Here is a 27,588-nt window from a genome sequence, read left to right as displayed (position 1 = left end):
TGAGACTTAAAAGAGAGCATTCTTGGGAAAAAATTATGTATTGTTTATTGGAATTGTCTGTCAACTGAGTATCTCTTTGAAAAGTATGCCATTACTTTGTTTAGAAGGGACATGTTAAGAGTGAAACAGTGACTTAACCAAAAGTTACAGGTAGAATGGTAGCAAGTTCAGCTCTGAAAACTGAAGCTACAGCTTTTGTATGTGGAAAGCTTTGGCTCCAGCCTGACACTGGTTGAAAGAAACAGAACCTTGTCCAGAATTTGGGGACTTCTTTTCCCTGGTTGGGTTAACAGCCTGTTTGCTGACAGTCAAGTTATTTTAAGCTAATAATTAAACCTTCTAAGCTAGCGCCCTGGGGACATTTTCCTATAGTTTAAGGATCTGTTGTTAAAAGTTTCATTGTCTAATAGTAAACAGCACTTCCCTCAAAGTAAACCTGGGAGTTTATTCTCAGCTCTGTGGATGTGGCCAGTTCAGACACTGAATTGATTTTTCTTTGAGTTAATCTTTTTTTGTTTAATAGAATTTGGAGCCTCATGTAACTTATTAGAATTTTGGCTTTATATATATATTTATAAAAGGCCTTAAAATCTCATTGTAGCAGGTGTCATTAATAAGAAGGGGAAAATAAGTTTTTAAAAACATGTCTTATTTCAGGTAATCACAGATAACAAGTTACAACTGAAAATATTGCAGACTCTTAAGGGACCTCAAGGGAAAAGTCTATTTAGAGATTGAAGAGCTTTTGTAATCCAATAACTAGCTGATTCTCTTCCTCAGATAATATATAAAAGCTACATTTCATGACTCAATCATTTGTATATAGGGAATTGTAGCAGCTGACCTCCAGTGAGAGTTGAAACCAGTATATTGTCTCTTATAAATTTTCCACAAGACATTTCTGAGGCTTCCATACTTGTAGTTTGGATTGCACCATTCTTATTTGTTGCTATTATATGTAACTCATTTTTTTACATTGCAACTGATGTTATGCTCAGAGGCGAATTATCTATAAAGCCGATATGTTTCTTAAAGTACTGTTAAACTGTTACCAAGTATAATATTCTGAGTGTAACATTTAAAAAGGGATACATTAAATGTGTAACTCATTCAACCATAACATTTATTTTTCTTTTTTTCCCTGTCTGATTTTTTTGCTTTCTACTTCTTCTGTTTTTTCTAAAAATACTTAAAAATAGTCCCAAGATCAGGTAAGAAAATACGGCACCTTGACAGTGTTTCTCTGCTCTTCCTTGACTCATTTTCTCATCTTTATTTTCTCCAGCATCGTGCTGTGCTATGCTGTGCTGCCATGTGCTTTTTCTTTTTTATTTCTCTGCTCAGCTTTAGAAAATCGGTTTTGTGATTTGAGAAAATAAGCAAGTAACTAAATGTATGACAAGTAATGTTTACTTACGCAAAGTTGACTGAATACGTGAGGAATTTACTTCTCTTAACGAAGTTGTATAGTGCATGAAGTAACTGGAGAAATTGCACTGGGTTTAAAGGAAAAGTCTTGATCGGAAGGGCTGTTTGTTTGCTGGGTTCTGTTCTAAGCTGTGCTAGGTACTTCAGTATAACTTCAGAAACCTGAAGCATGTGTTTTTCTAACATTTCCCCTGTTTAACACTTAGGGTATACTGATGGCTGCAAATAATATCGCTGACCTCAGGGAAAAACAACTTAATGCCTTCCAGACCCCCATGCAAATAATCTCTCATTTTAGTAGCTGAAAGTATCAGTACTTCAATATATTAAGGATTCAGAGTGCAGCTCGATGCCGTTAATCAGCTCCCTCTGCCTAATGTAAATTAGTCAGGAGTAGGAATTATGTCAAGTGACATTATGTAAAATGAGGACATCTTTAGACTTCTCCATTGGTAGCTCCCAATTCTAGGCTCTGTTATTTCGTTGGCACTCCTACGTAAGTTAAAAGAAAGAAAGGATGTTTTAAACACATCTTAGATATGTTTAAAAACTAAAGTTAAAATGAACGTGTCATCATTTAAAAAAAACTTGTGTTCGTTCACATATACAATAAAACAACTGTTCTCACGTACCACCAATATTACCACGTGCCATGGGAACCAAAATTTGAAGAAATGAATATCTGATGCAGAGTGTGGAACTTCCTGTGCCTCTCAAATCACATCACGGGGGCAAAATGGAGTCTTGCTATAAGTACGTAGAAGTTGCACTGTCTAATGGTCTAGCTGCCAGGCACTGGATTATTTAAATTAAAATGAATTAAAATTAAATAAAATTAAATGCAGCTCTTCTGTCACGCTAGCCGCACTTCAGGTGCTCAGTGTATTGGACAGAGCAGATTGAGTACGTGTCCATCATCTGTTGGAAAAGAAAGTTCTGTTGCATGGTGTTGAGTTAGAAAGTAGAAAGAGAATTCCTGCTTTTAGGAAGCTTATATTGCATCTGAGAGAAGGGATGGGGCTAGAAACAGGAGTAACAAAAGTTTGCAACAAAAATAGGAAAAAAAAAAAAGAGTGATGGGTCATATATGATGGGGCACTGGAGGCCCAACGGTGTAAGAGGTCAGAGTCACATGGCTTACTGGGTAAGCTCTATGCAGGGATAATGCTCTTTTTTTTTTTTTGCTTCTATATCCATTTTCTGATATTGTGTCCCTCTCATAATAGTCACTTAGTAAGTATTTGCTTAATACATCAGATAATGACTGTGTAGAATGATGGTTATTTTGGAGAAAGTAAGGCTCTCATCCTAGAAGCATGTACCTAGCCATTTGTGTAGACACTTAGAATTATGTCTGTCATTTGGGGGCCTCTGTATCTTGATATAAAAATCCCCACTTTTGGATACTCTTTGGTGTCTCTAAAATATATCCATATATGCCTTTAATGTAGGCAGTGGGGGAAGAAATCATTTTGTGCAAGCACAGAATCATTCCTTAGTTACCTCTCCTTTGCTCTTTCCCCTGTCAAGCACAGAAAAAGGCATGGCCAGGCCAAAGTCTGCCAGGTTCGGCTGGTGAAGATTCGAGCAGCCACCTTTAAATTCAGACAGTTGATTACTTCCTAGGCGGGGCTAACTTCCTGTGGCCCTTGTCTTCCACACCAGAGAGGATGACACCAAAACCAAAGGGGCTGTATGTCTACCACGCTAGCTGTGGGCTGCCCCATTGCTAAGGAGCCAATTCCAGACCGCTCTCTTCCAAGGAGGGCATGGCAGGAAGCCTCAGACCTCTTTCAAAATGGGAGGCAGTGAAAAGCTACCTCACGACAGCCTACCTGGTAGGGAGGCGAGTGGAAGATGGCCTCGGAGCAGCTCACCAGCCTCCATCCTCTTTGTTCTTGAAGGATCACGGGGGTTCTGCCAAGGCTCAGATGAGCTGCCATTCCAGCCTGCCTGTGTGCCCTTTGTGGATATATGCAGGGTTACCAGCGTCCCTGACTCTATTGGTCTCTTTTTTTTTTAATTGAGATATAATTGACATATAACATTATGTTAGTTTCAGGTATATAACATGATTCAATATACATATATATTGCAAAACTGTCATCACAATAAGTCTAGTTAACATTCATCACCATTCATAATTACACATTTTTTTTTTATTATGATGAGAACTTTTAAGATTTACTCTCGGGAATTCCCTGGCAGTCCCATGGTTGAGACTCTGCACTTCCACTGCAGGGGCCACGGGTTCGATCCCTGGTCGGGGAACTAAGATCCCACATGCTGCGTGGCACGGCCAAAACAAAAATCTCTCTTAGCAACTTTCAAACATACAAAACAGTATTATAAACGATGGTCAGCATGCTGTACCTTAAATCCTCAGGACTTACAACTGGAAGTCACGTAAAATAAAATGTGATTTGAGAAAATGAAAATAAGCAAGTAACTAAATGTGAAGTATTCACATTTTATAACTGGAAGTTTATGCGTTTTGACCACCTTCACCCATTTTGCCCATCCCCCAAGCCCTGTTGGTATTTAGTTTAGAGGTCAAGGCGGTGAGTGGTACTTCAGGACGTCAGGAGTCCTGCATTCTGGGAAGTTCAAAGCCTGTGTAGAGGATCTGAGAGAGGCTAGAAAGGAGAAGAGAAGAAGCAAAGAAAAAAAGCATACAGTAAGGAGAGACAAGATAACCATACATGGAATTTGAATTTTTCCAGGCCAGAGAGATGGCAATGAAGATAATGTAAGGTGTATTCATAACCTTCCTTCCCTCTTCACGTTTTCCATGAGAAGCCACTATAAACCAGAGCTCTCAATAGGTTAAATCCACATCTAGTTCCCAAAGCCTTATTAACGGATACATTTACAGCACCATAATTCCATTCAGTAGTGCGAGATAGACAAATATGGACCAGAAAGGGAGGAGACTCTAAAAGAAGGTCTTAACCAAGAAAAATCTCTCTAGTTATCAAATTATCTGCAGTCATCTGGAGTCATGTTGGTTTGACTGTCATAGTGAAATATCCAAGTTTTCACACATTTCACCTTCTCAAAGATTGAACACCAACTCGCCTAATTTTAAACAAAACCTGATCGTGAGGTTGTCTAAGCTTAAGAAATTTCCTAAAGTATAAGGGATTTTATTTTTGATGATGTCTTTTCAAGAACGACTTTGGTTGATGTTTTTGGCCATCTTGCCTGTTCTTCAAGTTGCATGCATTAACGTTCTTTTATCCATCTCATCGTCATCTCCCACTCTTGAATGGTTAACTGTAACTACAACAGCCTCCGCTCCTTCAGTTCGGATAGGTCTTACACCTTGAACAGAAGCTCCTTCGCGCGGGACAGCATGACGATTGAAGAACTCCTGGTGCCGTCCAAAGAGCAGGTATGCGTTCTTTTGTCAAATCTTCTTCCGTCGTTAACCTTTCATTTGTATGATGGAATCACGTTCTTTGTCGCATGACAAAAACTCTGTTTCTGCATGTTTGGTTTTGCATTTGTAAGTCTTCCTGTACTGCCAGTTAAAGAAAAAATCAACTGTACCATAAATCGAAATATCCCTCTCTTCTGCATATCAATCTCATCCCACAAAGAGGAACTTAGAAAAGTTCTAGGAAAGGCATGGATACCTTTCTCATTTCTTGGCCAAATCTTGCAGTTTTTAAAAGAGACAGTTAAGGGAATTCCCTGGGGGTCCAGTGGTTAGGACTCCGCACTCTCACTGCTGAGGGCCCAGGTTCAACCCCTGGCCAGGGAACTAAGATCCCACAAGCCGTGCAGCGAGGCCAAAAATAAATAAATAAAATAAATAAGTAAATAAAAGAGAGGTAATAATAATTGGTAGCTAAAGTTGCTGACGTTATCCACATGAAGGTTAGGTTTTGCTCAACAGACTACGTATGCATGTTGGAATTTGCTGAAATTGTTTTTAGCAAGTTAAAGATTAGATTGGTCATGTTTTTGGTCCCTTAGCTTCAAAGCTGCCTGGGATGGGCCTTCTCAAGGCGTGCCAGCCTTTTGCTTTCTACTAGAACCTCTGCTAAGTTCATTTGGTGTTTATGCAATTCCTTCTTTCCGTTAACTGTGGTCGAATAGATACTGGTTTGTTACAGGAAGACTCAGTAACAGAGTCCTGCTGCGTAGGGGCTCAGGATGGGTCATTATTCTAGATTCACACAATACCTGCTGTTAAATGTGCACAGTCAGGAGCTGGTGATGGATGAAACTGGACCATAAAACTAATTTTGAAGGTGGCCTGTAATATTTAAACAACGTAAATGGTGAAATTATGCTGGACTTATTGATTCACTACATAATGAAGGTAAATTGGGGCAGATGAATAAGTGATGAACACTTATCATCACCAAGTTAGAGGTTAAGCCGTGGGTCGTCACACCTTGAGGGTTCCCATCTGTCTGGAGATGCCGACTTCCAGACACACAGATGTATGTTGTACTTCGTAAGGACCTACAATACGTATGTTAATGCTTTGTACTCTCTGGAACATTCTTAGCAAGCAGGTCTTACAGAGCTGACTGCAGTGACTCTTCAGTGTTTGGTCAAAAAACACCCTCTGTAGAATGATTATAGGTACATGCCATGGTTTAAATGGGCGTTAGCACCAGAGAAAGCACTTATCTCAAATGATGAAGCTAAGTTCTTGGGTGTAAAGTGTTGCCCAGGTATTGGTTGAGATTCTCTGAAGAACTCTCTGCTTGGTTGGCCGTGGTCATTATCCTAGTTGGGTAATCCTGATCTCTTTATGTTCCCAACTGAAATGAAATGTTAGTGGATATATTGCTAACACTTAAAAGTGTAGAAATACGTGAAATTCTCTGTGCTCTAAGGGAACCCCACAAAACTTACAAACTTGCAAAAGGAGATTCCTTGAACATTCTGCTATTATTGTAATGGAGTAGCAGATTGTCAGTTGACCCTAATCGTGGTTTATATTTCTGAATATATACTTGTTTGGGGGGCAAGGGCCTGAAATGGAGGCCGCCACCGCCATTATCACCGTGACCTCACCTCCACTGCCACCATCACCTGCACCGCCATCTCCACCACGTTTACCACCATAGTTACGCAGCCTCTCGATTTCTGCACATCCACCTTAAAGTAAAATATAAATGCTTGCGATGCTACAAGGTTACAAACAGGCTTCTGAGTGTTCTCACACCATTACCTGTCAGCTACTGCCGAGACCTACTTACTCAGGTAGAATGGCGGGGAACATTTACTCAGAATGAAGGATTCGTGAAAAGAAATGAAGGCTAGAGAGAACATCTGAGGTAAAGCTGATGTTCTTTTGTATAGTTTGTTCCTGTTCCAATTTCAGAAATACCTCTGTGGACATCACAAACCCTCTGTAGGCCAGTCAGAAGAAAGGAGAGCTTAGGACACCTTGAAAGCTTTACAGATAAATCTTAAGTTGATAACTGCAGAAGCAGGAAGCTGCTTTCTTTAATGGCCACAGAGAATCCGTAGTCTGACAGGCATTTCTCATGGAACGAGCACGTTTAATGAGCACATCACATGACTCCATGATAAATTCACCGGAGACTTGGAAAAAAAGATATGAATATCATAAAGACATTTTAGGGACAGTTGGGGGGCATTTGAAAATGTACAAGCTGTACTGTTAGGAAATTATCGTTCATTTTCCGAACAGTGATAATAGTATTGAAGGTATACAGGGAATATCTCTCTTCCAGGGGTATGCATGCTGAATTTTTCAGGAATGAAGTAATCTCTGTCAGCTATTTATTTTCAGGTGGTTCAGCCAGAAGTGTATGCATGGAGTGAGAGAAAAAAATCAAATATGGCCAAATGTTAATTGTTGAATCTAGGCTGAGTGTATATGAATATTCCATATACAGCTTTTTCAACTTTTTTATTTTGTATTAAATTAAATTAAATTAAAATTAAAACTTGGAGGAAAGGGGAAAACAAATTCTGAAAGAGGTGTATTAACTTATTTCATCCCATATCTCGGTTATCATAGAAGAGAGCGAAAAGGCTAATTCCTCAAAAGAGAGGTTTTAAGAGGGAAGAGTCTAGTTACACTGGGTATGACTCATGAGAAGCATTTACTTCAGAAGTGCATTTAAACACTTTATGTTAGAATTAAGTGACAAAAAATTATTAGTTGATGTCTATCATGTCTCAAAATCTGCATGGATAAATTTCAAAATGGAGTTTGTCCGCAGTATTGATTTTGTCTGAAAGCATGCAAGAAATCTGAAATATTTAAAATTCCTAAATTTAGCAATGATATATGACTTACTGTCCGATTTAAAACTGCCTTGTCATTGCCCAGTTAAAGTTGCTTTGACAAGAAAAGGTGAAAAATGGATAAAAATTAACTTAGCGTGAGTTTTGTTTTTTTTTTAACAAGAGTAGAGTTCACCCATACAAAGCATAGTTGCCTCTTTATTATTCTGCTGCTGATTAATCCGTTTGCACATTAACCACAGTTAGAGTACAGCTGAGGTCCAGGGTGGTTAGGCCTGCCACCCCCATGTTCCTAAGAACCTGTGCTGGTTTGAAGGCCGGTGTGGAGGCCAGAGGTGTGGAGGCCAGAGGTGTGGAGGCCAGAGCTGGGGAGTAAGGCTGAGAGAAGGAAGCCCATCCCCATTCCTTGCTGGGCCTTAGTCATGATTAGTTTGTAAACTACTTAATTTCCCCATGGATATTAAGAGTTGACATGTTTGTACTGTGATATTGGATTATCCATGAACTCTGTTTCCCTTTACCTTCCCTTTACCTCGTAATCAGGAATCACCTGTAGATATGCTTCTGAAAATGTGTATGTAAATAAATCATGTCTTGCATTTGTCAGAAGGTTTTATTATTTAAGGCAGGAACACTCAGCCCCAGTTGCTCCCAAGAACCACCCGGAGAACCTTTAAGGTCATGATTGTTCAGTTCCTCATTCCGGGGCCCTGGGGGCCTTGTCATGCAATTTTTAAATGCACCCAGAGTCGAAAGCCCCTGATTCCTAGTCAGAGTCTTAGTTGAGGGCACACATTGGAATCCCCAAGTGGCTCTTTGGAGATTAAGATGTGCACCGAATTGGAGCCTCCCTGGCTGGGTTCTTGGGCACATGTGTTTTTCAAAGTTCCACAGATGATACTGGGATGCACCTTTAGTTAGGAACCACTGCCTGAAAGCAACTATGGCTGGGATCTTTTTGTATATTGGTCAATCAACCTCTAACGTATTTGTTTTATAAGCTGAGATTTGTGTGTGTCAGGATGTCTTAGAGTAACATTTGTTGCTCTAAGAAACATTCCTTTCCCAATAGGAGGTAATAAAGAACAGGGTTTACTCTCAAGTGAAGTCTGGTTGTCGAGGATGAGTATAATAGACAGGTTCTTTCATTTCTTCTGACATAACTATTGAAAGCAACTGTCTGGTGTGGCTCTTGTAATTGCCGTGTTATGATCCAGGTCAGTCAGTCCCCATGACATAAATGGAATACTGTTCATTACATGCCATGGCATCGGGAGATAAGGTGGTGATGCTTGTGGTGATGGTGCTGAAAACAGCTCCTACTATGTGCCAGGCACTATTCTAAGTGTTTTGGAATTAGTACTGAATAGTTTAGAATGAACTCATTTACGTTGCACAAAAACCCCTATGAGATCATTTCTCTGCTCCATTAAAAAGATGAAGAAACTGAGGTACAGACAGCTGAAGTAACTCACCCCAGGGGACACAGCTGGTAAGTGGCAGGTAATCACTGGCCATATGGCTCTAGGTGGCCTCCTTTTTGCCTCCTTTTTTAAAAAAATTTTATTGAAGTATAGCTGCTTTACAACGTTGTGTTAATGTCTTCTGTAGAGCAGCGTGACTCAGTTATACATGTATATTTTCACACCACTCCACTCTCTATCTGCATGATTCAGTGTGAGAAGGGAGCCAGCGGAGAACTTCACACTCTGCCCTCCAGGATCTCAGGCTTGTTAGTATTCTTAACATGGGGCGGTACCATCCTCTGTATCCCTTTTGTTAGCAGGAAAGATTATATTTAGACACATGTTCTTCATTATGCTTGTTTCTAAGTTCTTATTGAATGTGCTTTAAAAGGAACTGACAACAGTTACAGCTTATATTCAGCAGCAAGTTATGAAAATTATGGAGAAAATTATTACACTAAAAATTATGGCATAGAAGCCATCTTTAAAGGAGTGGAAATAGTTGGCCTTTACATAGATATGAAGTAGAAGGTGTACTGGGGCTCTAAAAATACTGTGCAGGCTACCCAGTTAATTACACTTCCCTTGAATGACCCCACAAGTCACTGCGATGTGTACTGTGGGCAGAAACATTTAATTCAGTATCATTTCTGGCAGTTACTCAAAGATGGAAGAAGAGCAGAAATCACTTAGGGACATGGGTTTTCACCTGCAGACACCCATCCCACCTTCTTTAGGTGGCAGTGACAGGATCTGATGCTCAAACCCCTACACCCACTCTTTTCTCAGTCAGTGTAGTTTAGAAGGGGCTGAATCCCTCCCTCTCCTCTTCCCCAAGGATGGGCCTCAAACCTGGCCATTCAGAGGATTCCTTGTCCTGGGTTATAGTGATTACACTGAGGTGAGATATAAAATCTCAGCCAGCCTAATGAGATTTTGTCTAGCCTTCGGGGTTGCTAAGCTGTAAAGGTGATGTAAACCCAAAGCTCCTGGGGATGGAGCATGAAGACAAAGAATTCCTACCATCTCTGAGCTGCGGCTGGATGCAGCCATGCCTGAAGTTGCACCCCCCAGACTTTCCCACTATATAAGCCAGTACATTAATCTCAACCTGCCCCCACCCCTGGGGTGTCTTAAGCCAGTTTAATTTGGGCTTCTGTCCTCACTAATATGCTTGTTCTTGGTGGTGGTCAAACCTGGCCTGAACAACCACCTATCAAGGGCAATGTAGAAAGTCTTCTAGAATCTCAAAGTCCAGTTCAACCTTGAGATTCTGTTAGTTTATGCTTTCTCTCTAGGAATAAATCTAATTTTACCTAAATACAAAGAAAATGAGGGAACTCCCTGGCAGTCCAGTGGTTAGAACTCCATGCTTCCACTGCTGGGCTCCCGGGTTTGATCCCTGGTCAGGGAACTAAGATCCCACAAGCTGTGTGGCACAGCTCAAAAAAAAAAAAAAAAAGAATAAAGAAAAATAATATATTAAAAAAAAATGAGCTGTGATTTAATAGCTAGCAACCTGGGTGTTTCCCAGCAAAAATATCTAGAAAGGCATTCTTTACCAGTTGATCACTAAGGAATGAGGATCTTCCATTGCCTTTCAGTTCTGTTGACATACATGCCATGTGTCTACAAAAAGAGAGAAAACGGGGCAGCTGTGGGGCCCTGTCCCTCTCTCGTTCGGTTGCTTTCATCTTTCAGACTTCCCTTTTCAGAACAGATTCGCCCACGTGGTTTGTGCCTAAGGGGACTAGTCACGGGGCTTCCAATGGTGACCAGTTTGGAAGATGTAACTAAACTAGTGTGTAAACAGTTGCACTGGCTCTTGGGTAATAGTGGAGATCATTCTGGAGCCAGTAGTGGAGGCCTCTTGATAGCCTCCCTGTACCTCAAGCAGCTGTTACCCCTAACTGTTACCACCCCCTAACGCTTCGCATTTATCTCCCAGTCTAGGATTCCAGATCCTTTGGGCTGGACTTGGTCTTTTGGCCGGCTAAGGATGATCTCATGTATATTTAGTTACATATTGTGCTGGGTACTAATACTTGGTATATTAGCAAGGAATGTGCAAATTGGAGAGTTCTTTGGGAGAAATTCATGTTTATTTTTTCAAGACCCGCCCTTTCCCATGACCTCAGTAATAGAAAAGGAGAGGAATGAACAACCCAACAGGCTGGTTATGCTAATAATCCTTCCTCCTGTCCCTGCCAACCCCGTTCCACCCCTGCCCGCCCCCTTCCCCCTCCATCGCAGATTAACTTTCCTATTTCTTTCCTTGAAGCTAATTTCTAAAGGGCTCTCAGAAATGTGCATGGTGGCAGAAGGCCACCAGCCTGGGATTAAAGATTTTCTAGAGATAGTCGCTTGGAAGATAAGCACCTTTGACTAGTGATATTTAATATCCTGCTTTTTCCTCTTCAAGGTGCTTTGCCAGCATTACTTAGGTGATCCACTCAACACCTCTCACAGATTGGTCATCAAGATTACAGATTTTTTTTTTTTTTTTAAATGCAGAGAGGTTTGTGTTGTAACTTAAGGTAGTACAGTTTGTGTGGATGTCTTGAGCCGGATGCTGATGTGTTAACGCTCTCAGCTTCTATGCTGACCTTGATTCACCTTCTCTTGTTGAAGTTAGTAGCTAAATTATCTTGAAATCAATCCGATTTGGAAATCTCCAGGACGCAACTTCATTTTGGTTTGTATTCTGGTCTCAAATAAGTCTTGGGGGTTATAAGAGTTGATTTCAAGAAAAGAAATACTTTAGGGGAAAAAAAGACCTGCTTTAGTAAGCTCTTAATTTGTATTTTATTTTGCTACTTGAATGAGGTTTTCTTTTATGGAATTTAAGGTACACATGATGTTTTGAAATATGTCTTCATTGTGAAATTATGTCCACGGTCAAGCTAACTAACACATCAGTCACCTCCCATAATTACCATTTTTGGGGGTGTAGTGAGAACACTGGAGATCTACTCTCTTAGCAAATTTCAAGTATATAATACATTTTTATTCATTGCAGTCACCGTGCCGTGCATCAGGTTTCCAGAATTTCTTCATCTTATAACTGAAAGTGTGTCCCCTTTGATCCATATCTCCTCTTTTCCTCCGCCCCCCAGCCTATGGTAACCACCATTCTATTCTCTGTTACTATGAATTAGACTTTTTTTTCTTTTAAGATGGAATCCATTTCTTAAAAGAATATTTCCAGGTAGTTGTGGTGGATGTCCAGACAGACCTACTGTCTATTTCAGCAGCAGTTTGCCATTTCACTCAGTATCTGCCATAGATCATGATAATTATAGTACTCAGGGCAGCACCTGTCATACATTTTATTAAACGGATCATCTCACTCTGTGCTTTCAGCCATGTTACAGACTAGGTATTATCAGTACCACGTCACAGACAAAAGAGCCTGGGACTGACTGTTTTACTTGTCCATTGTCACATTAGGTGACATTTGGTGGTGCAGCTGAGAATAAAACTTAGGTCTGATGGCTGCTTGAACCCATTCTGCTGCTGCCCTAGGCTGCAGTGCCACTCTCATAAGCAAAGTACGGCAGCCTGAGTGAAGCATATTCAGCTGGAAGAGTCAGCGTTTAGACAAGTATTTTGTCACGGCCAAAAAGCCACTGTTATTTGTTAATCCAGCAGGCTACTCCCTATACTCTGATCAAACACACCATCCTAAAAAGCTATATAGGGGGCCACAGTGTTATATAAATTTAAGAAATAAATTCAATTATAAAACATCTGGGAGCATCAAGATTATTATTATTATCTGTGATTCTGTTTGCATAGCAATTTAGAATTTTCCTATCACTTTCATATTCCTTGGGTCATTCCATTCTTATGGTGAGTTGGGGCAGTTAACATTATCCACCCATTACTCACATGCAGAAATGAGGTTTTCTTCAGTGAGGTTTTTTGACCTTCCAGTCACTGGGCTATGAAGTGATGCAGCCCACCTCAAACCCAATCATCTGTTCTCTGTCTAGGGGATCTGACACCCACATGGGTCCCCCTGCCCTGGCCCTGTCCGATGTGTGGCCACAGGCTCAAGTTATCCTTGACAAGGATAACTACTAAAGCCACCGAGTGCTGGGTATTGACTTTGAGAAGGCTTTGCTCTCCTGGGCTCCCAGTCTGGTTACATCATCCAGCTGTTTCCCAACTAGATCGTGTTTACAGTTTTTCAGATTAGATGCACTTCATTCTCCGTGGGACCTGTTGCTGTGAGTTTTACCTGGGGCCAGTAACATTAGCAATATCAAGACCACCAGTTCATCCGCAGGACCACCTTCTGCCAGGGGTAGCCAAGCGGACAGACAAGGACCTTAACTGGTGTCATCCAGCACTGGAGGTTGACAGTCAGCAGCCTGGAGAATTAGCTGATACTGGAATGAACTGGATTTCTTTTTCTTTTCCTTGCAAGTACTTTCTTGCCTTCTACCTCTTTTCTTCTGTGCCTGGACATTTATTTCCAGTCCTGGGCATTTGGGTGTGTCCTCATTGGTGAGGCCAGTGTGTACTTGCTCTCCTTTTTTCTCTGATGAACAGGGCTAGTGAGAAACTATTTTGGGAAAGTATGAACCTCTTGGAGAGAGTGATATCATCATTAGTCAGGCGTTGGACTCTATTGAGTAACGTGCATTTTGATTTTAATAGTATCCTTGATATCACTTCCAAGATGAAAAATGATGTGCTTATTCATAATCATTTTTGACTTGGGAGTAAAAGGTCTTCCTAAGTCAATGTGAACTTTTCCTTAACGTAGTGTCCTACTAAAGCCACACAGCACCGGGTATTCACTTTGTGTTGTCAAATGTTTCAAGTCTCTCTCTGAACTTCAGTTTCCTCATTTGTAAAATGGTATATTATCTCCCAAGGCCACTCCGTCCTGCAGAGTCAAAGAACAAAGTAATGTAGGATAGTCCCTGACATTGACAGAGTTGACAGAGTAGGTTGCAGTATTGCTGTTAACATAGAAATTTAAACGTTTTTGAGTCAATAAATAAGACTTAGGCATTTAGAAGATGCGTCCTTCTAACTGAACGGGCTGTGTTGATTTCATATAGGCATCCTGTGTATATAACTGTAAAGGACCAGTGCTGGCCCTGGAATATGTTTGTTTTTGCTCTGCTTTCTCCACAAATTCTCAGATTTTAACAAATGAGCTCACATAAATAAAAGTCCTTTGAAAAGTAGGAGCAACTGAAAAAAAAAAGAAAAATAGAAGCGATCATACGTATGTCCTTTGAAAATCCTTTGAAAAGTAGAAGCGACCACAGCCTGCCAGTCCTGGCCTTGGTACCAGATTTCTGGTGTACGTTCTCATTTAATCTTCCTATCAACCAATCATCAATTTGCAAATGAGGAAACTGAGACTGAGAAAAGTTAAGAGACATTCTAAGGATCATAAAAGCAGTAAGTAATGTTGGGGCATCTCCAAGGGGGCTTTTAATACATAAAGAAAAAGAACAGTCAGAGGCAAAATACCTCCTTTATTCCTGATGGAGGCCAGGTTGAGGGCTGGCTGAGTGTCTGAGCCAAGTGGGCTTGGTAACTGAACCCCTGAAGTGAGCAGACCCCCTACCCAGTGGCCAGCATCAGTGACCCAGGGCAGGCAGCCCCCTCACGGAGGTCTGTTTAGGGGAGCAGAAGGGGGATGTCTGCCCTCTGTGACCAAGCTCAGGCCCATGAGAGTGAAAATTGGATCTGAGAGGAGCCTTCCCAGCTACCTTTCCCCAATCTACCACTTAGATAAAGAAATCACATTTCCTGAACATTAAGGGACAGGGCGAGGCCCACAGTGACACAATTGAGTTGCCTTTCTAAGATGGAAAGCTTAGGAGTGGGAAAGACGTGCTCTCTATTCACAAATGGCAAAGGCAGTTTTCAAATCCAAGTCTGTGCCTCAGGTCTAAAGCCAGTCTTTTCCATGAAGCTCTGGGAGCACCCCTACTTGCTGTGGGAAGTTTAAGAGCCATCCCTAGTTCATCTTTTTTAACCATCATCACACGTAGTGACCTTTTTATCATTTTCAATGTCTATTGGTTCAGTAACCAAACAGAAGAAGAGCTTCTCCTGGTACCATGGTACCAGGCACAATGACATGTCACAACATCTTAAAATTCATATTGTTGACTACAATAAGTAAGCAGTTCAAACGGCACGTTTCTGTTTTAAGTAAACATTAGCCTGTAGAAAAAAGTGTTCAGAGACAGGTAGCTTGCAAACGAAGCCGCCACTTCATCTCTCTAAAAATCATAGGCTCAGATGGAGTGCCTTATTTTTGTGTCTCGGTGGATGCATTGTAGGAAGAGCATTTTATTTGTCTATATTTAGGGTATTAAAATTGCTAGGCCTGCCCATCAGCCTCTGCAAAACTCTATGGAAAAAAAGAAAAACTGGGACAAATATCGGGACATATGGCTCATTGCTTTGAACAAGTCTTTTAATTGATTCTACATTTGCTCATTTGCGTTATGACATAAGTTCCTGTGAGTGGCTAGGAGGTGTGAGAGTCGGGGAGTTAGAAAGGAGTCAAAGGGGTCCCCATGTGCTGGCGCACCCCAGCCTCGATAAAGATTACATGACGGCGGCCATACCTTTTTGTGGGATACAATTCATTGTTTCAATAATTAATGTCGCCAGTGCATGTTTCTAAGAGCACCAAAGGTAAATAATTTACTGTAATTACCAAAGAGGAGTGATATTATTTATTGCTTAGAACTTGAAAAAGAATAGGTCTTTTGGAAAATAGCCTTAGGGCTGCCCCAAATGGAGGAATTGCAGTTTGCTGAAAAATAAGTGAGCAGCACCACCTACTTTATATTAAATATTTTGCCCCACTCTGAGGGTGGGTTGGTTGGGGTCTTTAAAAGTCAGTAAAATTGGGGGCTTCCCTGGTGGCGCAGTGGTTGAGAGTCCGCCTGCCGATGCAGGGGACACGGGTTCGTGCCCCGGTCCGGGAAGATCCCACCTGCCGCGGAGCGGCTGGGCCCGTGAGCCATGGCCGCTGAGCCTGCGCGTCCGGAGCCTGTGCTCCGCAACAGGAGAGGCCACAGCAGTGAAAGGCCCGCGTACCGCAAAAAAAAAGAAAAGTCAGTAAAATTGGTAAATGAGGCCAGATGAAACCAACACCTCATCTTTGGTTAACCCATAAAGAATTTGGGAACTTTCTGAAGTGACGTATTCATCTTTGGGGGTTAGGACCCTAGTTCTGTAAACTCTTGTTAACACCATTGATCGCATACCCATCCACCAGATGTGTCCTCTCTCACCGAATGCACAGACGGCTGCTCCTCATTCATTTTCGCATTTTCCTAGGATCTAGGAAGGACAGTGACTTACACATAAGTGCTCTGCATATTATTGTTCCATTTGATCTCAGGGCTTTTTTTTCTTTTTTTTTTTTTTTTAGTACGCGGGCCTCTCACTGTTGTGGCCTCTCCCGTTGCGCAGGCTCAGCGGCCATGGCTCACGCGCCCAGCCGCTCCGCGGCACGTGGGATCTTCCCAGACGGGGGCACGAAACCATGTCCCCTGCATCAGCAGGCAGACTCTCAACCACTGCGCCACCAGGGAAGCCCAGGGCTATTTTTTTAATCTTTGTAATTCACAGTAATTTTTAAAATTTAAGTTTTCTTATTATGAACCTTACACACACGAATAAAAAGTCATCACCTGTTTATTTATACCTTAGACGGAACCCTGTGGAGATTTTCCCCTCAGCTGGCCTAGATTTATACAACCTATGAGCTATAGCTCAATCTAAAACTGTGACTAAGCTGATAGCAAGCAGGAAAGATCTTTTTGGAGTAGCATCTTCAAGGAAAGATCCAAGCAGCATGGAAATGAATGTGTTAAAGTCGCTCCGACTGGATTAAGGGTCTCCTGGCCAGCGAGCATCTTCCCTTTGTCTCAGCAGGCCCCCAGCTGCCACATGGGCTCACAATTTGCTTCCAAATATCTTGGCCTGGCCACAGGATCTGGTGTTTAAAAGGAAAGAGGCACATGAAGATTTCCCCTGTCTGCAACACTCTGGGCAAAGAATATTCTTTGCCGGGTGATCTTTGGCTGTTGCAACACGTGAGAATTAACCGTTCAAATAAAGGTCCTTCTCCATTTGGGAAAGAAACAAAAAAAGTCACGTTCTTTTACAAGACATACTCAATAGGATTAAAAAGAGCATCCCCATATACACCTTCAGCCCCCAACTTCTCCTCTCCAGAGACAACTGCTCGGGGTAGCTTTTGATGACTGAGTACTAAGCTTATGGGATGCTCTCTGCGTGGTTGAGGGCTTAGCACCTGTGATTTCCACTAAAGTAATAAGTCTGGGACATTTCACTGGAAAATCCCAGAGAAGACTCCCCATTTTCTGCCTCAAGGCTTTGTCCCTAACTGTCTGTCTGGGAGACCAGTAAAGGTAGAAGGCTGGGGCTGAACATGCATTACATAAACTTTCAGTTAATCTCCATTTTCATTATGGTGCCTCTGACCCTCTAATCTTCTGCCTCTGGTTTCTGTGCCTCTAGATTTCTGCCAGGGTTGAAGGGGGTGAGTTATTCAGCAACTGATAAATCAGTGAGGGGATTATGGAGATCGGATCCCTTTTTAGAGAGACTTGCAACCAATCCTTGTTTTTCTGTTGATGTCTTCTCTTATTCTCTTTGCCTGTGTGTGTGTGTGTGTGTGTGTGTGTGTGTGAGTGTGAATTCTTGACTGTCATTTTACTGGGGTTTCAGTAGAAAGCAGATCTTTAGAAGGACGAAAATTGAGATTGATTTCGTTTTTGGTGTGTGAGCCAATATTTCTCATCAGATTTGGAACATTCTTAGCCATTCTCTCTTCAAACATAGCCCCTACCTTATTCTCTTCTACTTCCGAGAGTCCAATTACACACACGTTAAAACCTTTCACTGTGTTCTACGTCTCATACTATTTTCTGTATTTTCCATTCTTTAAAAAAATCTACGCTTGACATATACACACCACTATATTTAAAATGGATAACCAGGAAGGACCTACTGTAGAGCACAGGGAACTCTGCTCAGTACTCTGTAGCAACCTAAATGGGAAAAGAATTTGAAAAAGAATGGATATATGTACACGTATAACTGAATCACTTTGCCGTACACCTGAAACTAGCACAACATTGTTAATCAACTATAGTCCAATATAAAACAAAATTTTTTTTAAATCTGCCCTTCATTTTTTATATTTTTCCATTAACACTTCCATATATTAACCCTGTTTCCTACTGCGTTTAAGAACTGACATTATACTTAGAACTGAACAAAGGCCCATTTGATTTTCTTACGTATAGTCCAGTCCTCTGTTGAATCGTCCACCTTTTCATTTCTTTTCTCTATCTTTTTTCCTATTTTCTTAAACATACTAATCATAGTTATTATGATAGCTATAATCAAAGTTCTTATTAACTTCCTTCAAAATGTAGGATGACTTGGGAGTCTGTTTATAGTATCTGGGTTTGTTTGGTTTTTGTTTTTGCTCACGTGCTCTGGCCATGCTTGGCAGTTTTTCATTGCATGCTGGACATGATGTATAAAAACAAGTTTGTAGACACGACACACCCAGTGATGATAATATTCCTTCAAAGAGGATTCACCATCCCTCTGCGAGGCAAAGAGTGGTGGCTGATTCTTCTCATCCAATCAAGATTTTGCTGAAATGAGGCTGATTCGCAGCCCTGGTAAATCTCAGGCTACCTCTGGTCTGTCCCTGGCCCTTCAGGGTCCTTATTTGAAATTCTGGTATGATCTTTGGGTCCCCTCCCCTTCCAAGTCTCACACTCTAAATCTTTTTCTCATGAAACTGCCCAAAAGCTCTGTTATGCCTTTCAGAGATTTTCTGGTTAGTTTTTTAGCTTCCTGTTCTGCACAGCTCCAGAGTTTATTTATTTATTTTTATTTTATTTATTTATTTTAATTTTTGGCTGTGTTGGGTCTTTGTTGCTGCACTCAGGTTTTCTCTAGTTACAGCGAGCAGGGGCTACTCTTCGTTTTGGTGTGTGGGCTTCTCATTGCAGTGGCTTCTCTTGTTGTGGAGCGTGGGCTCTAGGTGCGCAGGCTTCAGTAGTTGTGGCTCGCGGGCTCAGTAGTTGTGGCTCGCGGGCTTAGTTGCTCCGTGGCACGTGGGATCTTCCCGGACCAGGGCTTGAACCCATGTCCCCTGCACTGACAGGCAGATTCTTAACCACTGGGCCACCAGGGAAGCCCCAGCCCCAGCATTTAGCAAATGTTCTGAATGGAAATCTGTAGCATGCCTGAGGCCACCCAACTCTCCACCAAAACTCCCTTGGTTTTTCTGTTCCCCAGCAGGTAGCCCCTGTAGGCACAAAGCCCAAATTCTGTCTGCACTGGTAATTGACAAATGCCCCCAAGTTAAAAATGGCAACAAAAAACTCAACTCTTCCAGGTAACCACCTCTCCAAATATAGCTCCTCAGTTTTGCACCTCAGTTGTTCTCTGCTGCCCGCAGAGATGATTTTCACACTTATCTGTTGTGCTTAGCACAGCACTAGGCTGCTGCTGGCTTCTCCACCCCACTTGGAAACAGAAGTCATCAAGATTGAATTTTTTTATTTTTATTTTGAGATTCGGAAAAGAAATTTACAATTGTCAGATTAATTTAGAGATTGTTGAAGTACTTAAAATCATGGTTAGCATTACTTCTGTGATATTCCTTGTGCCATGCCAGTTACTCAAGATGGTTTCTTAAAAGATTGAGATAATACAGCATATCAATGAACTTTATTTCTAATTCTTGAAACTTCAATGTAGACCTGTGGTACATTGTAGACCTGTGGTACAATGTAGACCTTCAATGTACAGTCAGGCCCATGGATGCAGAGGGCCAGTGACACTAGTTATTTTATATGAGGTACTTGAGCATCTCCGGATTTTGGTATCCACGGGGATGGGTGGGTGGGGGGTGTCCTGGAACTGATCACCCGAGGATACTAAGGGGCAACTGTAAAAAAATATATATATATATATGCTTACTTTGAATGTTAGACTATCTGGACTATGGAGACATACAGGTGTATTTTGTACGTACAGAGAAACCACTGTCTTGGATGGGTTGTTGACACAATATATCGTTTTATTTTTCAGCATCTAACATTCACAAGAGAATTTGATTCAGATTCTCTTAGACATTACAGCTGGGCTGCAGACACCTTGGACAATGTCAATCTTGTCTCAAGTCCTGTTCATTCTGGGTAAGTAACCAAAAAGTCACTTTTCCTATTAAATTAACATTGCACTTACTATTTGCAGTTATAAATTCATATTGACAAGCTTCACATGTATGAGATGTTGATCTTCTAAAGGACTTCATTAGTGAGTATATGTGGTATATATTTGTAAGTCATTAGTAAATATTTTTGCTAAACAAATCTGCATTTCTATTTTTATTGGTAAAAGCACCATGTTAGAAAGGAAGCTAATAAGGTGCATAACCATTTCCTGGCTATTCTGGCACTACTTTTAGGTCTCTAATTTTCCTTTTCAATAAAAAAAATTTTAATATAGTCATTTCTCTTAATTTTACTTTATTCAAATGAAGTTTTTTTCTGAGTATCTGATTTTCCTGAAATAAAATTATAATGAAGCTGTATTAAATTAAAATTTTTTTTAAATAAATGAATTTTTAAAAGAAAAGAAAAAGTGAATGTACCAATGTGTGTACCCTGGAAGTGCTCTAGTAAAAACCACATCAAACAGGCTCCTTGTTGCTGCCCTGTTAGTCAGCAAATTTGAGGCAGGCAGCTAAAAGGTGACCTGCTTCAATTGCTGAATTGATAATTATTGTATTTTTAGATATTGGATTCTTAGCCTATTATAGGTAATTAAACTTGGGATAATTGATTCACATACAAATGGAATCGAAATAATTCATTAAGATGATGAAAATTTCAAAGTATTTTCACCTCTGAAATTGACATTTAGGCCATAAATTAGTTGTGATCCAGGACAAGTGCAGATTCAATTTATTTAATTCTGAATTAAATAAATTAACAATAATTAACATTTGTGAAGTGCCTTATATATTTTATGAAGTATTTTTTGCTGCTTTTAATTACAATAAATTGTAATGGCTAACCTACCTAGTGCTTTTCATGTATCTGGCATTGTGCTAAATCTTTTACATGTATTATCTTATTTAATATTTATTTGAACCTTAAAATGACACTGAGATAGGCTTTACTCATTATCCCCATTTTACAGAGGAAAAGTCCTAGACTCCAAGTAATGCTGCAGGTTATTTAAAGTATTCTTACACAATTGTGGCTTGTAACACCACAATTGTGAAAAACAAGTCACTGCAATGTCATTTAAATGGAAATAATTCACATGAAAGTGCCTTATAAACTATAAACTACATGGTGGTCTTTGAATCATTAATATTGCATTTCTTTAATTCAGTTAGAAAAAGCTTTAATTATAGTAATATTACATTTTAAACTGCTTAAAATAGTTACACGATTTATAGTAGATGTATTTGGGTCTAAAATTGCAAAAGCAAAAAACAAACCAAAAAAAAAAAAGTTGAGAAGGAAAATATAAAACACCCAGAATAGGGCTTCCCTAGTGGCACAGTGTTTAAGAATCCACCTGCCATTGCAGGGGACACGGGTTCAAGCCCTGGTCTGGGAAGATCCCACATGCTGCGGAGCAACTAAGCCCATGCGCCACAACTGCTGAGCCTATGCTCTAGAGTCCACAAGCCACAACTACTGAGCCTGTGTGCCACAACTCCTGAAGCTCGTGCACCTAGAGCCTGTGCTCCACAGCAAGGGAAGCCACTGAAATGAGAAGTTCATGCACCGCAGTGAAGAGTAGCCCCTGCTCCCCGCAACTAGAGAAAGCCCACGCACAGCAACAAAGACCCAACGCAACCAAAGATAAATTAATTAAATAAATTAAAAAAAAACACACCCAGAATACATTCATTAAGTGGGCAAATATACTGAAGAGTTTTTTGAACCAAACTTGGTGAATTGCCACCATGTGACAACAATCTGGAACCAGCACTTTGTATTCTACGTAGGAAAGAAAAGCACTAGGGTTTAATTTAGTAAATTGAGAAGTTGAGGGATCATAGGATAAGAAAATCAGAAACGAGCTTTCCCCTGCACTGGAGGCAGTGTAGTATGTGAATAGGCAACTAATGTCTCCTTCCCTTTGAATTCACTGAAGACAGTAGACTTTGGCAGGAAAGGAAAAGTAATGGCAGCTAATTGGGCTTATTTGAAAAGGAAAATATACACTTGGTATACACTTGGAAATAGTTCACTAATGCCAGGTCTATGGTATAGCTTATATATAGCCATTTAAGGCAAATCTTTTTCCAAGTTGTCCCACAAATGCCAAATGCCTTGGTTTCATTTTCTGATGGTTTTTATTTTTCCTTTGCTTATCATTGACATTTTCTGTTGCTTGCTTCTAATTATCTTACATTAATTTTTCCCATTTGCTTTCTAAATTATTTTGCAGCTATTCTTCTCCACTTCCTCAGTATGATTCAAGGTGATAACTGTGTCTTTTATGTGAACCATCCCTTTTTGTATTTTTAATTTATGTGAATTTTTCCCACAGTTAGATTGTGTCAGTGTCTGTAGTGTATCAGCATTTGTCATCCTGCTGTTCCTAAAGCTAGAAACATTCATTCATGTGTTAGTTTTAGGATCATTTGTAGAATTCCTGCTTTAGTTTAAATGTTAATAAGATACAATGAATATGATTAAATATCACCTTTTCATTTGTTTCTATAAATTATATTGCATGAAATTTTATTTTGCATACGGTATGTAAGGGATAGTTTAGAAAACAAATCACTATATTTCATAATGCTATTGAGTAACAGGACTCAATATCGGGCTTAAACATCTACTCCCATCTTTCCTCAGTCTTTTCGTTCTATAAAACTGAAAACCATAGAACAATAAATAATCAGTAATGATCACCAACTATGCACTGGTTGCTACACAGAACACAAAGAGATTCTTCCAATTTTATTAAAATCTTCTAAGCCATGGTTTTTCCATTTGGTTCTGATATTCTTTGTAGCTGGGGTATTTTTATATTGACACTGGTAACCTTCTTACACTACCTTCACTTTATATATATATACTTTATATATATATAATATTTATATATGTATATATTTTTTTTCAGTGTTAGTAACCAAGTCTGACCTAGGCAGTTTCTGAGCACACTTAACAAAATGGTTTTGTTCATTGGTTTATTCAATAAACATTTACTGTGTGCTGATTATGTATGGGAACTGTGCTCAGCTCTGTAGGTTAAGCAGTGAACGAGACAAAAACCTGATCTGAATTATTATCTGTATTAGTGAGACTCAGCTGTTTGTTGCCAGGGCAAACACAGCCCTCTCAGTGTAAACACTCCAGTGTTTATCTGTATCAATACTAATACAACTGCATTTTCAAACCCAGAGTTTATCTTGAATCATTTGTAATTCATTCTGTTACTCTTAGTCCCAAGCACGAGTTGATTTTTAACTACTGGAAGCTGGGAAAGATGAGATTTTTGTGTTGGGCTTCCTTATAATATGCCATATTGTCTTTATTACTGAATAAAAGTAGTTGTTAAGTATGTATATGTCTAAAAAAGTATAGGCTCCCCAAAGCAGTTTCAAGTGACCCTTTTATCATTCAACACTGGAGACAATTCATCTGGACACTTGTACAAGTGAACAAGTATCTTTGTCTTTGACTAGGGAGGAGTGATTTTTGTTTTGTTTTGTTTTGTTTTGTTTTGTTTTTGAGAGATTCAGTCTTTTGCCCTCATACTTTGAATATCCTAGTGGTTCTGGTCTCTCAAAGTATGTATAATGATATCAAAAACGTATGAAACCATTAATTAATCCAGAGGAGAACAGCTAAATCCAAAATGAGCAAAAGGGTGTGAAGTTGATTCCACCTCACTGATGACCGGAGTTGGTTCTGAAAATCTGATAGGCTGAAAAGTGATCCCATGCTCTTGATTCTCTCCATGGGGATGGTGGGCCCATTTGCTTTGTTGAAGAGGTTACTGTTCCGAGGTCAAGAGGCATCACTCTTTAGGAAAGGGTCTCCAGCTAGGACCGCCAAGCAAGGTCTGAAATCTATTTGTAGGATGTTAGAACTGTTTTTTAGAAGAGTAAATAGTAGAGGATTTTGATGGATGGGATTATCCCCCTTCTGCGCCCACCCCCCACCCCCCCGCCCAAATCCTGTAGGTATTCAGACAATTTTCTAAATATCAACATTTGCTCTTCCACTAATAAGCGTATTTTCACATGTGAAAATTAGAATGCAAAAATACATGTTTCTGTTCCCCAGTCTTGCACTTTTCCATATGTTGGGCTCATTGGTTTACATTCATCAGAGTGCTTTACAACACGGTGACAGTGGTGGGAGGAGTCACGGAGGTCTTTTTTTCACGAACACATGATAGGAATCAAGATATTACCCAAATAAGTTTGGGGTTAGCAGATGCAAACTGTTATACATGGGAGGGATGAACAACAAGGTCCTACCTACTGTATAACACAGGGAACTATATTTAATATCCTGTAATAAACCATAATGGAAAAGAATATGAAAAAGAATATATATATGTATAACTGAATCACTTTGCTATACAGCAGAAATTTACGCAACATTGTAAATCAACTATACTTCAATAAAATTTTTTTAAAAGATATTACCCAAATATGACACAGTTAATTCTTTACATCTTCATAGCTACATGCAGACAAATACTTTTTCCTCCCTAGCTTTAATATAACAGCCAATGACAGAATTATATAACTTAGAGATACTTTCTAAAAAGTCTGTTCAGTCATTTTTGTATTGCTATACAGATACTCAAATGTAGGTTATTTTAAACAGTTTTCAAGCCAAATTGATACTGAAAAGATTAAACCCCTTTCCATCAAAATTGCCTTAGTAAAACTTTAGTCACCTTCTGCTTTTATTCTTATTTTCTGCTTTGTGAGAATAGTAAAAATTAGAGTGTTGGTATGATTAAAGATACATTCATTTTATGAGTTGTACATGTTTAAGACATACTGTGGAGTTTCATCTTACTTGTTGAGGGGGAGAGATTCCATAGTCAGCACATGGCTAAAACCATTGATAGTTAAAATGACCCTTGAATGTAAACTTAAACCACCCACAGGGACCACATACAGTGGGTTTGTTTTTAAATGCAAGACAGTCGTTTAATAGCCAGTTTTTATCCCAACTTTGAAACAGTCACTCTTCCTTCAGTTTGAGCATCTGACGGTGGTTGGCTTCTGTTCGGAGGCCACGCACCATCAAAAAATAAAGTGTCGTGTTGTACTTTTTTGCTCAGTTCACAAGTCAAATGCATGTTTGATGTGACTCCACTGTATTTACTTCCAATGTATTCTTAAAGAGGGGGAATGATAGCTACCTTGTCTGTCACTTTAACATTCAGTTTCCAAACTTGCTGTGAAAACGGCTTCTGTCTCTCCTTGATTTGGCCTCTGATCTTCCCCCCTGCAGGTTTCTGGTTAGCTTTATGGTGGATGCAAGAGGCGGCTCCATGAGGGGAAGCCGGCACCACGGGATGAGAATCATCATTCCTCCTCGCAAGTGCACTGCCCCCACCCGTATCACCTGCCGTTTGGTAAAGAGACATAAACTGGCCAACCCACCCCCCATGGTGGAAGGAGAGGGATTAGCCAGTAGGCTGGTAGAAATGGGTCCTGCAGGGGCACAATTTTTAGGGTAAGTCATTTGTCAGTTTTCATCTTGGCCCTCGTACCACATCTCTGATTTTCTTTACCCTTGTCAGCTCAAGTAGTTAACAGTTAAATCTGTTGAGTTGGACCATTTCAGTCGAGTACAGCCTGCATGTAGTATCAGAGGTCACAAAGCTGTGTAATTCTCTGAAAAGCTGGTAGGCTGGTACTTCCTTAACTCAGTTTGCTGGCCAAAGGTTTTACTAACCGAGAAGCATGTTCTCCGCTCAGTGAGTGCACGGAACCCCAGCGGCCCCTGTGGAAGTCAAGGCACCACTCTTATATATCCCACGTTGAATAAATGGCTATTTTGGGTACATGTCTTTTTAACAATCATTTTTTGGGGAACAACCCATTGTGATATTGTATTTTACAAAAGGAAAAAATGCATTTATTTTCTGAGGTGGCACTTGGGTGCAAATCAGGCAGGCTCTGTCGTGACGGACAGTTTGTTCACAGTTTCCCCTTCTTGTTTCTCTTCCTGCTGCATGGATGTTATTCAGTAAACTGCATCTTCCTACCAATCCTCCCCCTGTAAATGAGGGTGAGAGCTTGGTTAGCCGAATCCTGCAGCTTGGGCCTCAAGGAACAAAATTTATTGGGTAGGATCTTTATAGACAAGATACAGAATGTCTACAATTCTTTTTCCATTTTCAATTTTTTTCTGTCACACCCATGGTCTTATTCTTGTCTTAATTTTATTTTTGGTTTTTAATGCTTTCAGTTGATGTGTGTCACTGAAAGAAGAAAAAAAAATCATAGTGGCTTGACGTAATGCAGCACCGCTACCTCTCTTGTGCTTTTCGAGCATGTGGAATTCACTGCGAGCATTCTGCTTTCATAACTCTGTGCTTCTGTAAACCTTGCTTTAATTTGAAATGTTTCAACTGACGCTGATAGTTTTTAAGACAGACTGATAGTCTAATTTTAACCCAGTGTAAAAGAAGATATATTCAGGCTTTGAATCAACATTTGCTGTAAATGATATATATGTGTATATATATATATACCTGTATATATATATGTATGTGTGTGGAGTTGCATTTTTTTTAAAAAGTACTTATGGGCTGTGAGAAGGACAAGTCATCAATAAGTAAACTGATTTTGAAAAAATGTTGGGAATACAAGATATTTAAAGAAAATCCAATAGGCAGCAGGTAGCATATTCTAAAGTTATTAAATTGTTTTGTTTTGTTCTGTTTAAGCTGAAATGTGTTGGTATTTGTCTGTCTGCTTATCTGTCTGATTGGTGTGTTTGCATTGGCAGTCTGCATGAAGAAACCTGTTATGAAAAGTTATGCTTGGCTTTCACCTTGGTTCCAGACCCTTGTTCATTTCTCCTCTCCAATATTGTTGAATGTCATACACAAAGCCACATTCCTGAAATATTTAGAGTGACAGTATCTGATGCATTAACCTGCAAAGATTGTATCTAGTTTTCAAAAAAAGAAAAATTTAATGTCTGATCACCAGGTGTGGTTAAAAACTAAGGTGAACATCGTACTAACTCTTGAAATTACTAACACTATTAGGAATAGTTGATTTTGTTCTTACCCACTGAAAAATAAAGGGATTATAAAAAATTTTTCAAACCCTTTATTTGAATTAATTATTTTGCCCAAAGTAAAATTTTCATATTTATCATCC

At 39.9% G+C, this 27,588-nt stretch overlaps 1 protein-coding gene and 1 non-coding gene across 2 annotated transcripts in view; both read left to right on the top strand.

Moving 5' to 3' along the window:
• The window catches only part of ANK3 (ankyrin 3), a 329,557-nt gene that overhangs the window by 228,128 nt on the left and 73,841 nt on the right, over positions 1–27,588 (top strand). Inside the window, 3 exon segments of the mRNA XM_060126942.1 lie at positions 4,720–4,822; positions 20,277–20,383; positions 25,703–25,931. Of these exon segments, the coding sequence (XP_059982925.1) occupies positions 4,720–4,822; positions 20,277–20,383; positions 25,703–25,931 (439 nt within the window).
• On the top strand, positions 5,122–5,194 carry TRNAE-CUC (transfer RNA glutamic acid (anticodon CUC)). Its single transcript has one exon. It is a non-coding gene; the product is annotated as a tRNA-Glu (tRNA).

Source organism: Lagenorhynchus albirostris, chromosome 16, assembly GCF_949774975.1.
Source record: "Lagenorhynchus albirostris chromosome 16, mLagAlb1.1, whole genome shotgun sequence".
NCBI classification, from domain to species: Eukaryota; Metazoa; Chordata; class Mammalia; order Artiodactyla; family Delphinidae; genus Lagenorhynchus; species Lagenorhynchus albirostris.
The sequence above is the reverse complement of the archived record's forward strand: the minus strand, read 5'-3'. Positions and strand labels throughout refer to the sequence as shown.